The sequence below is a fragment of the Rutilus rutilus genome, assembly GCF_951802725.1.
Source record: "Rutilus rutilus genome assembly, chromosome: 16".
Classification (NCBI taxonomy): Eukaryota; Metazoa; Chordata; class Actinopteri; order Cypriniformes; family Leuciscidae; genus Rutilus; species Rutilus rutilus.
In genome coordinates this window covers 23,031,348-23,047,675 of record NC_140224.1, presented here as the reverse complement: position 1 = coordinate 23,047,675, position 16,328 = coordinate 23,031,348, and the positions used below count along the sequence as shown (strand labels likewise).

At 38.5% G+C, this 16,328-nt stretch overlaps 1 protein-coding gene across 2 annotated transcripts in view; it reads left to right on the top strand.

Moving 5' to 3' along the window:
* mpp7a (MAGUK p55 scaffold protein 7a) overlaps positions 1-16,328 on the top strand; it is a 137,079-nt gene that overhangs the window by 68,510 nt on the left and 52,241 nt on the right. For both annotated transcript variants that reach the window (XM_084434720.1, XM_084434721.1), the window contains 3 exons: positions 522-640; positions 7,657-7,734; positions 13,132-13,212. In XM_084434720.1, coding sequence (XP_084290846.1) covers positions 522-640; positions 7,657-7,734; positions 13,132-13,212 — 278 coding nt within the window. The remainder of the gene's footprint in view (positions 1-521; positions 641-7,656; positions 7,735-13,131; positions 13,213-16,328) is intronic.

The following is a 16,328-nucleotide window of genomic DNA, read 5'->3' as shown; positions in this document are numbered from 1 at the left end:
TTTGGGTCAGTTACTTTCTTAATAATAGTAGTCGTGATATCTACCTTCCTCTGCAGTATTTGCGTGCGCATATGCATCTTATAAAGACCTGGGTGGTGTTTGCTTGTTTAAACATCACAGGCATCCTAATGAAACTTTAGGGATTTGATTCACAGTTCCAGTTGTGATTCCTAAAAAAACAGGAAATATCCAGACAAAGGGAGGAAGTAAGGTGCACTCTGGGAGAGGACCTTTTTTTTTTTTTTTACCCTCAGTTTGACCCATTGAGTATGCTAAATTAAACCATAATGTTTTCACTTTTTGTTTTTTGGTGCACTGATGTTTGAAGACTATACTAACGTCACACCATCTTAGAGGTTATCACTGGAGAATAATCTTCATAACTGATCTGACATGCTTCAGGTGACTGTTAATGCAGATTTTATGGGACTTGTTTGCATCCGTCTATATTTTCTCTTTGGGTATTGGGAGTGTGCGTGTGTGTTTAAGTCTGTAATGTGTTTCCTGTATTTCCTCTGCAGGTCTGTATGAGCTGTTGTCTGTATTGCCATCTCAGCTGCAGCCTCATGTTGAGAGCGCAGATGACCGCTCCTTTCTACACGCTATGTTTGGGGAGAGGAGTCTATATTCATTAGTCAAGGTGAGTGTGTATGTGTGAGAGAAATCTTAGACATAAACTACTCTAAGTCATGTCATAACACACTAGGTCACTCAATCTCTCTGTCATTGCATCATTGTAATTTGTTGTTTAAGGGTAGTTTTGTTTTTTTAGTTGGTTGTACAAGTGGTGATCTAAAGGCACATCCAGAAAAAGTTAAATCGTGATTATTATTGAATGTGAACGGTTTCAGACTTGAAATAGGGATGCAGGCTGTTGTTGTTGCTAAATCTAAATATGTGGTTAAGGCCAGTTTTAATTGTGTTTGTAATTTTAATTTCATCTTTCCCTTATTTACTTGTACTCTCCGGCTTGTCTTTTTGAGTGTGGATTTACACAAGTTTTCTCATGCTACTTTTGGGAAGTCAGTTTAATCAGGTTGTGCTGTGCTTGTGCTTATCGGCTTTCACTTGTTTTACCTGCAGTTCCTTTAAATTGGCCATTTTTCTCCCCCTCATTTTGTTCATGCTCAATCACTGCTGTCACTAATGCTCAAATATGTGTAGTAATTGTTAATACATAGTTCACTGGCCGTATTGGTCCCATTGTACATGTTGTAGGCTGAGCTGGCCTGTGCTCCAGAAGTCCTCTATATAACAGTCTACCCGCTGAGGCAGAAGAGGTCTGACAGGCAGGACAGCAGACCACAGTCTAAGCCAAAGACCTCTGCTCTCTTTTCTCCATGCAATTAAAGCAGGGTTTCACACATGTCCCACTGCACTCTGTTCCTCTGCCAAGGTGCCACTCCAGAGAGCCTTACAGGAAATCTGACACAACCTGTAATTTCCACCTAGGTTAAGTTTGTCTCTGTGTGTGTGTGTCTATTTAAGACAAAGGGGAAAACTAAAGGAAGAGAAGGATAATTGGGAAACTTTCCTAGTTTAGAATTTAGAAACTCTTCTAGTGAGAAGTAAATTGTTCGGTAACACTTTACTTAAAGCCTTTATGTATAATATATTATAAAAGTATTTTAATGCATTAATTATGCCTTGTCATGCACCTTATAAACTTATAAAGTGCAATACATGAAAACATGACAAACAACCAATTTCAGATGTAACAAGAAATGTACAAATATTATAATGCATTTTAACTTTGGTTACAATTTATGAAATGATATAATGCATTACAATGTGCATGATGATTACCTTTACTTAAAGCCTTTATGTATAATGCATTATACGCCCAATTGTTCTTTCCTATAGACTCTATCCTATAAAGTTTGATTAGATTATTTTTTTTTGGTATGGCTGCAATTACACTAATCCAATATTTCAAAAAATTTTGATTGAAGATTGACCCCCCAACACACACACACACACACACACACACACACATACACACACACCTACCTAATCTTTAGTCCGTAAGCTTAACACAGCTGTGAGATCAGCTGCTAATGCCTATGGTTTTCACCGCTGTGCATTTCTGTATGTGTTATTACAAGACTCCAGATTCAGCACATACTCCTGTATTCAGCCTTCCGGGGGCTACACTGCACGGCACGCACCTGTGGGAGCTGGGGAAAGGTGACCTCCTCTGAGGAGTCTGACTTTTAGGTCTGCCATCTCATTAGCTGTGTGGAGCTCAAATGGTTACTCTTACTTGCTTTTCCCCGGACAGTGTGCTTGAGGTGCCCAATCTGGGCTCGTTTCAGGGATTTCCACCATGGAAAAAACTGTTTTTGTGAAGTTTAGCTCTAAGTGACCAGGGAGTGGTCAGTAGAAACATGGGCTGGTTCTATTGGCGTAAAGGAGGGTACCTGACTCTGTGGCGAATGGCCACTAATTTTTGTTTACACACATGTACACTCATTGCCCTCTGTTTAGTACTGTAGATATGTGGACATTCATCCACCGCTTGCATTTCTCTCTTCCATAACACACAGGTTTCTTAAGCATGCAACATTCATACACATTTAAAACAGTGTTTTGTCGTTTTCTGACAAATTATCATACCGCAGTATATTGTGGATACATGTGTATATATTAATTATTGTTTGTATTCTTGTTTGGTTTATTTTGGAAGCAGTTTTTTTTTTTTTATTTTTTTTTTTTTTTAAGTTTATAAACTTGGCAAAACCAGTTATAAAATCACTTCCATTCTCACCATATTAAAGCTTTCCATATGCAGTCAGGAAGTTCAAATCTCTCACTTATCTACTTATCAGTTTATAACACAGATGGAGACGTCTGCCCTACTGTTGAATGTGAGATGCTGAAGATGTATTTGTTGGAGTCCCCGCCGCTGGCAGTTACGGCTATACATTTTCCTACTTAATACCGAGCCACCATATTAATGTTTGTGAAGTCTCTTAAAGAGCAGCTGGTGTCTGATTCTGATTCTTTATAATCTGTATTCTGCATCCAAAATAAATTTCCAGAGTAATACAAGCCTTCTGCATTCAGTGTCTGGACTCTGCATGCTCCAGAGTCAACAAATGCATATCTCATTGCACACATACGCTTGAGTGAGAGTGTGTATTTTTATGTGCGCGCACATGTGCGTTTGTCAGGGTAACTGTATGTGCTTGGGATGGAATGCAGACATATATTATGCAGTATATGTTTAATCCATAAAGCCACTGACGTATTACATTATACTCGCAATTAGAGCGTAGTGCTAGGTTACGGACACAAACGGGGTTAAGACCTCATCTGAGGAAAAGTAAAGTAGGTCTCATACAAGCCCATCTGAGATCATATTCTGCCTTTACATGACGGACACCTTTTTTTCAACATCTTTCATAAGGAAAGTATGGGCTCTGTCGGCTATTTTTGGATGATCTCACCGTGTTCACAATGCTGTGGCTGCCATAAATCTGAATTGGCGTATTGCAAGTGCCACACATGCAGGGTGTCATTCCTTTGAGTTGTGAAAGTGGATATTAGAAATTGGGAATAAACTGCAAAGATTGTTGCCCTTCATTTCTGCAACGGATATGCTGGTTTAAATGTTAATGTTATTGAAGTTTAAGTTCTGACATGTACATTTTCCCGGAACATTAACCAGTGGATCTTCTGCACTCTGCTTGGTGTAGTCTAGTCAGAAAAAAAGAGTCTTCATAATGAGGAGTTAAATAGGTGTGCGTCACACCCGTCTTGTACGGTGGGGTTTGTGTAAACATCCATCTCTGACAGGCATGTCACAGTCAAGCCCGTCTGTCTGCAGGCCTTTCCTGTCTTTGCTCTCAGAAGGTCTGCGATCAGTTTGAGCGTGAGGTGATGAGGTGCAGTAGGGCCACTGGTGCTGTTCTGGGGCACGCAGGCTTTGGACTCAGGGGTTACTCGATCCAGCTGCTCTGGTCACTGCGAGACAAGCGGAAGAGAAGAGGTCAATATCATTTCAACATAATGGGTGTTAGCAGAAACCCAGAGCAGAAATGCTACACCGTTAATGCATACCATTGCCAGACAATTCACTGTCTCTCAGTCCTATATGCCTGCATGAATTCTGTGTTTTCCTTTAAATGTGTGCTGCCTTCCCTTCCATGTTTTCCTTCATTCCTGTTCATTTTATATATTCAAATGTGTATATCTATCTACATATCTATTTAGGGTCTCTTTCAAAACACAGTGAGCTGTCTATGCAGGTGGCATGCTCACTTAAAGGTAGACATCTTAATTATGCTGCTTTCTATGAGGCCTTATTTTGGGCTTCATGTGCAGAGAAAGCAATACCAGATTGCACTGCAACAAGCTCAAGGAAAAAAAAAAACACAATGGTGGACAAAAGGTTAATTATAGCAAGGCAAATAGTAAATGAAACAAAATACTTTTTTTTTTTATTAACGTTGTAAAATAACTAAATTTAGTGTTCCCTATATACAGTACGGTTTAAAACGTTGGTCAGCAAGATTAATTTTTTATTATAATAATAATAATAATAATAATAATAATAATAATAATAATTTATTGTATAATATTTTATCATTTTTAAATGAATACTTTTCAGGAAGGATGTATCAAATTAGGATGTATTAAATTGCTTAGTGACTGTAAAGACGCTTTAGTTTAAGCATTGTACTGTAAAATTATACTGTTATATCTGTAAAAACTCATTTATTTCAAATAAATGCTTTTCCTTTAAAACTTGGTAAAAACGTATCATGGTTTCCACAAAAATATTAAGCAGCACAACAACTTTGATAATATAAAAAAATGCTACTTGAGAACCAAATCAGCATATCAAAATGATTTCTGATGGATAATGTGACTATAGTAATGGGCTATTACTAATGGCTGCTGTAAATTCAGCTTTGCCATAAAGGGTATTTTACCCTCAAAGGTATATTAGTTGTTCCAAATTGGTCACACATAATGCCTACGTAGGTAGTACCCAGCAAGACAGCTCGAAACGTAGCCTTTATCTCGGATGCTTTCTATACTCCTCATATTCCATATCAAGTTTCCTCTTCTCTGTATCTGTCAGCATTCAGTGTAATTGTGTTTAAAGCTGTGTTTGTTTGGCTACAGAATGTTCTTGGAGGACCCGGAGGCCAGACTGGCTGCAGTTTCTCTCACCTGCTTATGTTCTCCGCTCGTGTTTTGTCAAGGGCCTGTGGGTATTTAACGTCTGGTCCAAGAGGATTTAGACAGCGCTCCATTGTAGCGTGTGATCTGAACCCTGACCGCAAAACATAGTGTGTTTATCGAAGCATTGCTTTGTTTATTCATATGTTTTAATACTCATTACTAAAGTGTAAGTCTGAGATGAGTTAAAAACTGCATCATTTTATGATGACTAGTCAAAGGGGGTGTTCACATAAGACACATTCTTTGTCCAGAAAGAGACAGCATGCTATCGATTGCAAGGGTTTTGATGCGGTTTTAAAAGTTGAACTATTTTAAACTTGACACACCATCTTCTGGCCTCTGGCAACCAGAGTTCGATTCTTTGCTCGTGGTCCTTTGCTGATCTCATTCCCCTCTCTCCGCCCCAAGCATTCTTGTCTCATCTGAAAACTGAGGGGTGTGATCGGTATTAGTGATCCGTATTGGGTCGATACTGGCCCAAAAATCCTGATCGGAGGACCCTTAGCAGAAATTAACATGCACAATTAAATATCCGATATCTACCGATAAATTGTTTTTAAAAAATCACTCTACAAGGGTTGAATGTAGAAAGACAACTTGGTTGTCTCTGTCAGATTGGTAATCTCTAAAAAAGTTGTCTCAATTCATTATTTTTAATGAGCAAAGTCAATACAAATATTGAAGCAAAAACAAAAGCTAGGAGGGTAAAAACTATATAAACAAGTCTACCTCACTAATCGACTCGTCAACTAGCTTTACAGCTGTGACCAATTCACACTGTTCTCTGTCCTACTGTGCAATTTTAGAGTCATAAAAATGAAGCGATTGTTTATCGGTCTGCAAGGCCTCTGTGATGTAGTGGAATAGTGGTGCACTAATGCTTGATGGTATTACTTTGATTCATTGCACTCATTTCCTGCTCTTTTTTTTTTCTGTGGAACGTGAGCTATGATCAGTGTAAGGGCTCTGTAATGGATTTTAAATGTCTGCTCTCTGGCGCTCCTGTGTGGACAGGCAGGTATCTGGAGAACGGCTCGAGCTGTAAATAAAGGCATTGAGTCTCACTCAGCCTCTGATGGAATCTAAACTGTACAGAGCAAAATCGCTCCGCCGCGACGCAGAAGGCCTAAACAGATGTCGCTCCCTGGAATGCGCAGAGACCCGGACAGTTGCGTTCCATCCTTCACTGGATCCCACATTCCATTCCTCCTCCACCGAGTGTGTGTGTGAGTCTATGTGTGTGTCTGAGTGGATAAGAAATATTTATGTCTCTTTTCTTTGCCTGCAAGTGTGTTTGCCGGTGTGCGAGAGATTCCACTTCGACACCGCTGCTGTAGTAACAGACGGTGACCCTGCTTGGAGTTCAGTACATTTTGAGTGTTGCAAACGGAGTGACTGAGAAAGCACAGTTTGTTCGTCACAGTCCCTGACTACGGTTCTTACACGGCCAAGCTTCACCACATCACAAACGCCTCTGGAGAAGCAGATCCAGAAAAATTGTATCTTTGGCTCTCTCTCTCTGCCCTGGTCGATCCAGGCTCATAGCGTTCCCTTCCCTCTCCGCTTCACCATGACAACTAGCCCGGTGGCGCAGTCGTTTGTCTTCTCTTGATAAATATTTAGTCCCCTTGGTAGCGGGAGAATTTCTCATTTACTACTGTGTGCCATTACATAATATTTCACAGGACAAATTCCAGTCTAAACGTGCTGGTTGCTTCTGCATGGCTCCCGACCATGATGTTGTTCTGGTAACACAATTTCAACAAGAATGAAATGGTTGAACAGATATTTCAACACACAGCTGTTAAAAACCTGTCAGAAGACTTCATTTCTTCCACACATTGTACTTTTAATTTTCATGTTAATCATCAACGTGAATTTCTGTTTAAAGTCCGTTTTACTTACAAAATCTGTCGCTTATTTGTACTGCATGCATTTTAATTGCTTATTTTCATCTTGTTTTTAAAGTGTAAATAAAGTAAATAAGTGATGAACAAAGTCAGTTTATTAAAACTGCTAAATATAATTTTTTAGCAAATTTCCATTTTCATGCTGTACATTATAGTGTTGTGCTGCCTAAGTTTCCTTGTTGCATTTTAACTTATTTAAAAAAATTTTATTTATTATTTATTTATTTATTTATTTTATGCAAAATTATTTATTTTGACTGATATGATTACATATTTCTTGTTTTTTGGCCATAACATGAAAATAATTATTGGTGTATCAGTATCAGTCTAGCTGTGTAGCTTAAGTGATGTGGAAAGGAACGTTATTCAAAGGAAAATAAAGTTGTCAGAATTTGTTTAAAGATTACATTAAAAATTACATTGGTTGTTTTCCAAGGATAAATAGTTTTCAATAAGACCAGGAACATTAGGAAAGTAAACGGGGTCAGTTTAGATTCCACATTGACTTTTAAGTGATCGCTCTGTTTCCGGTTTCTCTTCCTCTGCCTATTAGATCCATGAGAAGTTACAGTGTTATGAAGACCGTGCACCGACTCCAGTACTGGACAGCGCCGGCTCACTGGCTCAAAACGTGAGTGAACCACATGCACACACTTCCTGTTAAAAGTCAAAACACTTTTATGCTCATAAACTTTACACACTTCTGCATGGGTAAACACGCGCACACACACATGCACAATGTGTGCCTGTGAAAACACATACACACAGATGTCTCACAGCATGTCTAGCTTAAGACTGACTCCAGGAGGAACTTGTCATTTAAAGGAAAGAGAAAAGATGGCTGGATGTCTGGGGTAGAGAACACAAGTAGATGGGCTGCAGATGAGTGTGCGAGATGAGGCGTAGAGCATTGTGTGTGTGTCTGTATAAGACATTAGTCATCAGTATTATAAAACACTCAACATTTCAACTCTCAACGGCTTGCATAATGTAAGCTGACTACTATATCAACATGGCCACATAGACATACACACACACACAAACCTATGTAAACTTGGAGGAGTTTACTCTGGATGTGATCACAGAGAGGAAAGACAGAAGGAAAAAACACAAAGGCGATTCAGAGAAGAGCACCTCAGGTCAGCGCTGACTTTAGATGGACAAAAATGCATTTTTGCATTAAAAGATGCCACATGTGTTCAAACAAAGTGTTGTTTTGTGCACCAATCTGCATCCTCTGCTGATCCAAGAAGAGCTAATCAATCGGTTTCCTGCTCACTCATGTCTCAGTGGGCGGCGGCAACAAGTCCTCCATTAATCCATAAATCTCGACTTCCGTTACAGAACTTTCTCAACCTGCAGCTCAGATCCGCCCCTCAGATTTACACTTTCCTTCAGTGTCCCTAAAGGTCCCACACAGGGATAACCCGATATCTGCGTGTGTGTGTGCGGATACAGTCCATCAAAGGGTCGAACAGCCAAAGCAACCAAATTACTCAGAGCCCCCTCCTGTGTTTTTTCAGACGTATCATTTTCATCCGTTGCTGTGAGGAATATACGGCGTGCTGCTGTTTTGAGCGCTGTAGTGGGTTTGCCGCCACAGCTCATTCGAGTGTTAAGTTTCGCTAATGGAGCTTTAATTTATAGTGTAGCATAAAATGCCATTTTAACCTCCGCCTGGCCTACGATGCTGTCTAGCACTGACACAGCAGGCAAGCTCCTATCATGCACACACACATTTCCATCAAAAGATTTAGCAGAGATGAAATGCACACTATTCTGAACGGCAGTTTATCCTATGAAGTTAAGTAGCAGGTGTGCAGTTCTTATTCTGGCCACAGTTAGGCGGTAAAGAGTTTTACTTCCACAAGCAGTTCTCAGTCTGGATAAAAACAATTGCCAGATTACAGTCCTCATTGTGTCCCGGGTGTCTTCCATTAAACTGTGGAAAAATGGAGCGCTCCAGAGCCTGCTGGATGATACTCCACTCCACTCATTCCTCTTAGATGCTGAAGTCTGTTCTGGAGACGTCAGTCAGACAAATGCATAACTATGTCAGATTACACCAGAGCAGCAAAATGATATCCCTTATTGATTAATAGAAACCGCTTGTAGAGTTATTTTAGATGATCATTCTATTGCCAGGCATAATACAGATGTCATAAGCCAGATGTACTGTGATTTTTGCTGTCTGAAACTAAATTCTCAGATCCTAAAAGATTTCTTTTGTAAAACAAAAGGCCACTTAGTGTGACACTGATTTGCAAGTAATATTAGTCAGATTCTTTTTTGTTTTTTGGGCCACATTATCAAAGATCAAGAAACTGTTTTGAAACAAATGAAGTTTCTAGGTTGATTATTAACCACTGAAATGCACAAATGTCAGTAAATGCTATAGTTTCCTGAATTGTTGAGTTATTGGACACTTAATGTGACACTTAATGACTGAATAGTATTGTTTTGAAGTAAAATATCAGATACTTTTGTCTTAACTTTGAACTGGATGGAAGTGAGCAGGATATATAAATTTAATTCCGTTAATTTAAAGCTAATAATACTTTAGGGCCACTGTATACACTACACTAAAAAAAAAAAAAAAAAAAAAAAAACTATTTGCCAAATTTTTTGTGTGTTTTGGCAACTTTGAATTAGATTATTTTTAACTGTTGGTTACAGTTGTACAGTTGTTAATTACACTAGTCAACATTTGATGTGGATCAAAACCTTTCAAAGTTATACATGAATTTTGTGCAATACCTGTTCTTGTCTTAGGATAACTTTGAACTTTTTTGATCCACTTCAAATGTTGACTACTATATATTGAGTTAGAGGAACTTATCTGTAACAAACTTATTTTTTTTTTGTTGATTACTCAAAAAAATGAAGTCGCTCCAACTACTTGTTATACCCTACCAATTAATCTAAACTATTTCAGTTAAATTCCACAGCCATCCATTTTCCCGCTGTTTTTCCTGTTTCTATTAGCTATTCTCCTTTTAGCCTCTCCATTTAGATTTTCCGTGACACTTTGGGCCTTGTGCTGTTAAAACGAGGTAAAACGGTGCAAATTAGCTGAAGTGGGATGAATGTAACTAGCTCTCTGATTGGCTATCACCTGGCTTGTCATGTGCAGATGTGTAGATTGCCTACCTGACGTTAAATGGGGCATCCACGCATCCCATCACTGTTATGAGGCTGTTGCATATATATATGTGTAATTATTTACTATACAATTAGTCTATTTAAAGATTAATGTGTAAACAAATTTATTAATGCCTGTTTTTATTCTACAATTAGTTTATTAATTAAATGCTTTATTACTATTTTCAAGACGCTCGTGGCCTTCCATACTGATCCAGTCCTCTGCAAAGCATGCTGGGAACAAGAAATCCACTACCCAATTTACCCATTTACTCAATCTAGACAATTTCATAAAGTTACTACAACTTAAATTTGAGTTTAAATTACACACAATATTAAGTTAATGATGAACATTATTATGTTGACTGAACTAAAAAAAAATGTTTTCAACTTAAGGCAGCACCTTTTAGTGTAAACCCTTTTTAGTACAGTCAACTTGGATGTTTAAGTCATTTAAACTTAAATCACATTAAACTTACTAAAACAAAATGAGTTGAATTTTATATTTGAATTTTAACTTATAAAAAAAGTTGAAAATTGCTTAACTTACTTTGAGTTAAAGCAATGTAAAAACATGTCATACTCATAACTTATTGATCATATAATTTTTTACACTGAAGTTAAATCGCTAAATCAGATTTTTAAACTTTCAACCATGCATTTATTTAGGTTGTGATAACAGGTCCCCTGAATTACTGAGTGTACAGTACAGGGCTCCAGACTAACTTTTTTCACCTCCGTCCTGGAACCGTCCTGAAAAACGATTTGAACCGTCCTAAAGTGAATGTCAACCGTCCCAAAATAAACATGTTGTTTCTGTACTTTGTTATTATCATCTATAGTTGTTAGTTGTTAGTCACATAACAAAAACACCATTAAAATGTTTATGATATATAGTATTATATTTATTTAGCTCCATTCAAAGTAATTATCTGTAAACAGGTAAAAAACAGATTTAATAAAAAATAACAGGAGTGTATGCTTTTTTGTATTCATGCAGATTTTTTTTTTTTTTACATATACGAAAATTAAGATAAAAATACATACAGCTCAAAACGTTTTGGAGTTGGTTGGATTAAAAAATAACAAATAAATACTGGTGACAACATATCTCAAAAATATCATCATTCTTTATTCTTTCAAGCAGCAGACATATTTATTTGTATGAATTAAATATAATGAGTTATTATTAAAGCTATTAACGAGCAGTGAATGCTTTTCTCTTTTTCTTTTGTTGCTTGATCAATACACAGACCGCATTAGGTTTATTACCCACTGTCACTTTAAAACATCGGATCATGTCCAGTGACTGCGCTGATGCATATCCGATACACTCAAAACTGTTTAAGACATAACCAACATAGTTTACGTGAATACTCTCCAAAACGGACATTTCGACATACTGTTGTGTATATTTGTCCATTCAGACACGAAAGAGAGCTCAATTCAGTACTCACGCGCTGTATAGGTGTCTATGTGCATGGCGGCACGCTTCGGGTCGGGTGTGTGCGCACAGAAAACCGTACTGAATACAGCTCTTTTTTTGCGTCGTCACTCTTATTCAGATCTTATATGTCTGCTCTACTCATTCTCCCAGGCGTTTACATTTTTTTACGTTTTATGAGACATGCAGCGCATGTCAACCCGTGTGCCGCTGGGTAGATCAGCACGTTACAGTACAAATGTTCGCATCTACCACAAACGCAGGACATCAGTTCTGACTGGATCGCTTCCCAAATCGTCACTATCTAACATTTTTGTCTAGTTTTTATTCGTTGACGAAAATGTCAATAGATTTTTGTCATGGTTTTTGTCATTCAAAACTAGTTTTTATTTAGTTATCGTCTCGTTTTTGTCTGTGAAAATAAGCCATGTAATAGATGTACCGCGAAACAAGTCTCCGGTGAGTAGCCGGCCAGTGATAGTAGCCTAACTATAGTAACAGCATGAGAAGACGCGCTCCGTTGTAGTCAGCGCTTGGTCGGTTAATTTTGACATTTTCCAAGTTACCCTAATAGGCTAGTAATAAATTAACACACATACAAAAATGTCTTTCGTCCTGTAGGCGTCCTAGAGAATATTTCTGTTCGTCCTAAACACATTTTCTATCGTCCCCAGGACGATAGGACGCCGTTAGTCTCGAGCCCTGGTACAGTACATGTGTAAAAATAGTCATGAAAGACTGATGCCTGTTCTGTGCATGCTGTTTTTCTCCATATGTGACCTCTGCTTGCTACAACATCAGTTGCAGTTATTGGTATGTATCTATTGTACACGATGGAGTTTGTGTGTGTGTCACTAAGGGTCACTGTCACCATTACTCAACTGAATGTCACCTCCCATTTGGCTGGTTACTGGAAAAGTCTACTGACATCCCAAGGGAGTGATTCTTTAAACACTGATTACAGCATTTCAGCAGACTCACTCCCCCCCCCCACACACACACACACACACACACACACACACACACACACACACACACACACACACACACACACACACACAGACACACACACACACCCAGAATGAGTGAGGTCAGTAATAAGGTTGTGGCCCAGGAGTAACACTTCAAATGGATCTGGGGAACAAGCCCATCTTTCTGTGTCTTTCTCCTTACTTAGAGAAACAGCAACGTGTCTCTGTGCCTCATTTAGTCTGCACCTGTGCTGCTATAAATCTCTCAATCTCTTAAACATACACACACACACACACACACACTCCACCTGCTACCTGCCACAAGGGAGACATTTATACTCCAATTATTCATAATATACGCGTTCATGTCTGTATGACCAATGCATGTGTTCATGGACGTTATAGACGCTCATTTTCTCTCGCTCTCTGGTTTCTCTTTCTCTCTCACTATCTCTCTTGTCTTTTTCTTCAGTTGACAGAGGAACTTCAAGGAAGAAGTGCAAGTAATGAGATCCGAGAGCTTGTCAAGCTACTGTCCAAACCACATGTAAAGGTAAGAGAGTAAACAAATAAACACATTTTTGTTTGCACCATCAGATATAACACTTAATACTACCAATTAAAATGTTGGACACAGTTACTAATTCTTAAAGTTATAAAAACTATGAAATTACACAAATGGAGGTGTGTAATATGTGTACACATTATATATATATATATATAATAGTTAAATAATAATCAATGTATAATAAATGTTAATATAATTTAAGTCAAAGGAAATTAAGTCACAATTTAAGACATTCTTCTTATTTCATTTAACTTTTGAAACATTATTTGTAATTTATTTCTATGATGGCAAAGCTGAATCAGTCATTACTTCAGTCTTAAGTGTAGCATGATCCTTCAGAAATCCTTCATGAATAGAAAATTCAAAAGAACAGCATTATTTTGAAATATAAATCTTTTGGCGCTTTTCCACTGCATGGTACGGCTCGGTACGGTTCGACTCGGCGCGGAACGTTCGGCTCGCTTCGCTTTTCCACTGCGTGGTACGACTCGACTCGGTACGGCACGGTTCGGTTCGCTTTAGCTCGGTTGCTTTTCCACTGCAGTTAGTACCGCTTCAAAGTGGGTGGGACTGATCGTTATAGTTGCCGTCTTTACTGCCATGACATCATCATATTAAATGCGAATTTTTCATTCCGTGTTTCCCCATCCACTCCTCGGCAACCAACGAGAGGAACGTCTGCACCTCGTCCACTGAGCACGATTCAGCCGTTTCTTTTTTAAAAACAAATAAAACAAGTACTTTTAAAACAAGTGCTACAGCGTTGGCTGTTGTCTACTGGCTATTTAAATCTAGCGGGTTTAAGTGTCTCGTGTCGTAAATACAATGACGCTGGTAGTGATGTTTCTGTCTGACCAATCAGTAATCTGCAGTGCTTTCACGTCACATTTTAGTATCGGTATGGTACGCTTGGAACCTCAACAGAGGTGGTACCATTTAAAGCGAGCCGAAGCGAGCCGCACCGTACCGTACCATGCAGTGGAAATGCGCCATAAGTGAGCCGTACCGAACCGAGCCGTACCATATCATGCAGTGGAAACGCGCCAAAGCGTGCCGTACCGAACCGAACCAAGCCGTACTGTACCATGCAGTGGAAAAGCGCCATTTTATAACATTATAAATGATACTTTTGATCAGGTTAATAATTTTTGCTTAACATTTTTGACTTGAATGGTAGTGCATATCACCTTTAATCTGTAGTCTGGCTACATTATAGTACTCTCTGCCCTTATATTCCTATAGTCTACATTCCTCTCTTCCTTAGTTTAATTTTCTTTCCCTTATGTCTTTAACCCAATGTCTATTGGTGCTGTGCAAAGCGCTAGCAGATGGCTTCTAGGGACTAGAATGGCGTCTCTGTACGATAGTAACTGTATCACTCTCAATTAGTGTTGAAATGATCCATTCCCTGTGACCAGACATAAATCAGAACCTATTAAATGATCTCCTTCCTCCTCCCTCCTTTATGATTCACACATGAAAAAACACATTTTACTCATATTAGACCCGCTTACTGACTTATATTGACATTGATGAAAGCGGCAATTACGGCAGCCCGTGTGTTGTGGAAAGAAAGAGCTGCTCTGGTCTGAGTGAGAACGGAGGAAAGAGAAATAGGGGATGAGCGGCTCACAAGTTTGTGTAGGTAGGTAGATAGATAGATAGAACTGTATTGCTTTGCCCTTTTCTCTTGTGCTTGTATGTGTAGATTTTGTGCAGGCGTGTATATAGGTAGTTAGTTTAGCAGGTTGAATAATGACTGTTCGTATGACAAACTCTTTCCTAATGAGAGCTGCATGCCCAGTTACATTTCCCAGACTTTATTTGAACAAGTTCAGCAATTTGTTATTTTAGGAGGCCCACTATAACTAATTAACATGCGTGCACACATACACACATTGCAAGAGTACATGAAGAAATGAGTTACTGCTTTTGAGCCTCAATTCACTCTTTTGCCACCTGGCCTAATGCTGACCCCTTCCCTATAACCTCAGGAGAGCGTTTAGCTCCACAAAACACTGTGTGTGTGGTTCGTGAAAGGATAGTGAATTTAGACTGAGTTGTTGGAAGGTAGACAGACTCTGTGGGAACAGAGTGGTGCTATTACGCTGCCTCGCAATTTCACTAATCAAATGTAAGAGGCAGATACATTTTCCTTAAATAATCCTTTCTGTGAATGGATAGAAGTAAAGTCAGATTTCAATATGCAGTCATTTTTCAGAAGCTTTAAAGAATGCCAATCCTATGGTCCCCCCCCCCTTTTTCAGTGTTCCTGAAAATATGATGCTTTGACTCATTGTTTTCACTACTCATCATGTAGTTATGCACTGAATTTGATAGGGACTAGATTGAGATGTTTTCTGAAGAAAAAGTTTCTCTATGGCATCAATGCAGTTACTAAGGTGTTGTGCTGATATAACGTGCGGCATGGCAAGCTGCGGCTCTCTTTGGCCACACCATGTTTTAGGAAAACCACATCGATTTTGCCCTCAGAAAATGAAGACAAAGAAAGAGTAATGGGGAAAAAATGTGGTTGCAGATGGTTAATGCCTTGATGCTTTAACAATATTTATACTGTGATATTTTATTCAAGTCTAAGTGTAACACTATCTGGTGTAAAGTGTTTTTTTTTTTTTTTAAAGATCTGGTCATCTGGAAGAATAAAAAGAAAAAAATTCCATTTCAGTTTGCTTAAACAATTGCACCTTTCAGTCTAATCTGCATTTTGTGTAGAAGCAATCAACATTGTACCCTATAGAACAATGTGTATGTTCTGCTCTCGTTTTCATTTAACCATCGGAAATGCACAAACACTGGCTTGTGGAAGTTTTCTGTCTCTAGTTGTTTTAAGTTGTTTACATATAGTATACTCCCTATCTTTACAAATAGGTGTTGATGTGGTTGATTGGCATGTGTGTAGTCCAATCAGAAATGAGGTTTGCTATAAGAGTAATTTTCTAGTGAATCGGCTCATAACAGTTATTTGTCAAGGAATTGGATCACATTCCTCACACTGTTTTTCCATGCATGTTGTGAGATCTCAATATATAGTTTATTGCCAGAAGTACTATATCTTTTCATCATATTGTATGTGGACAGCA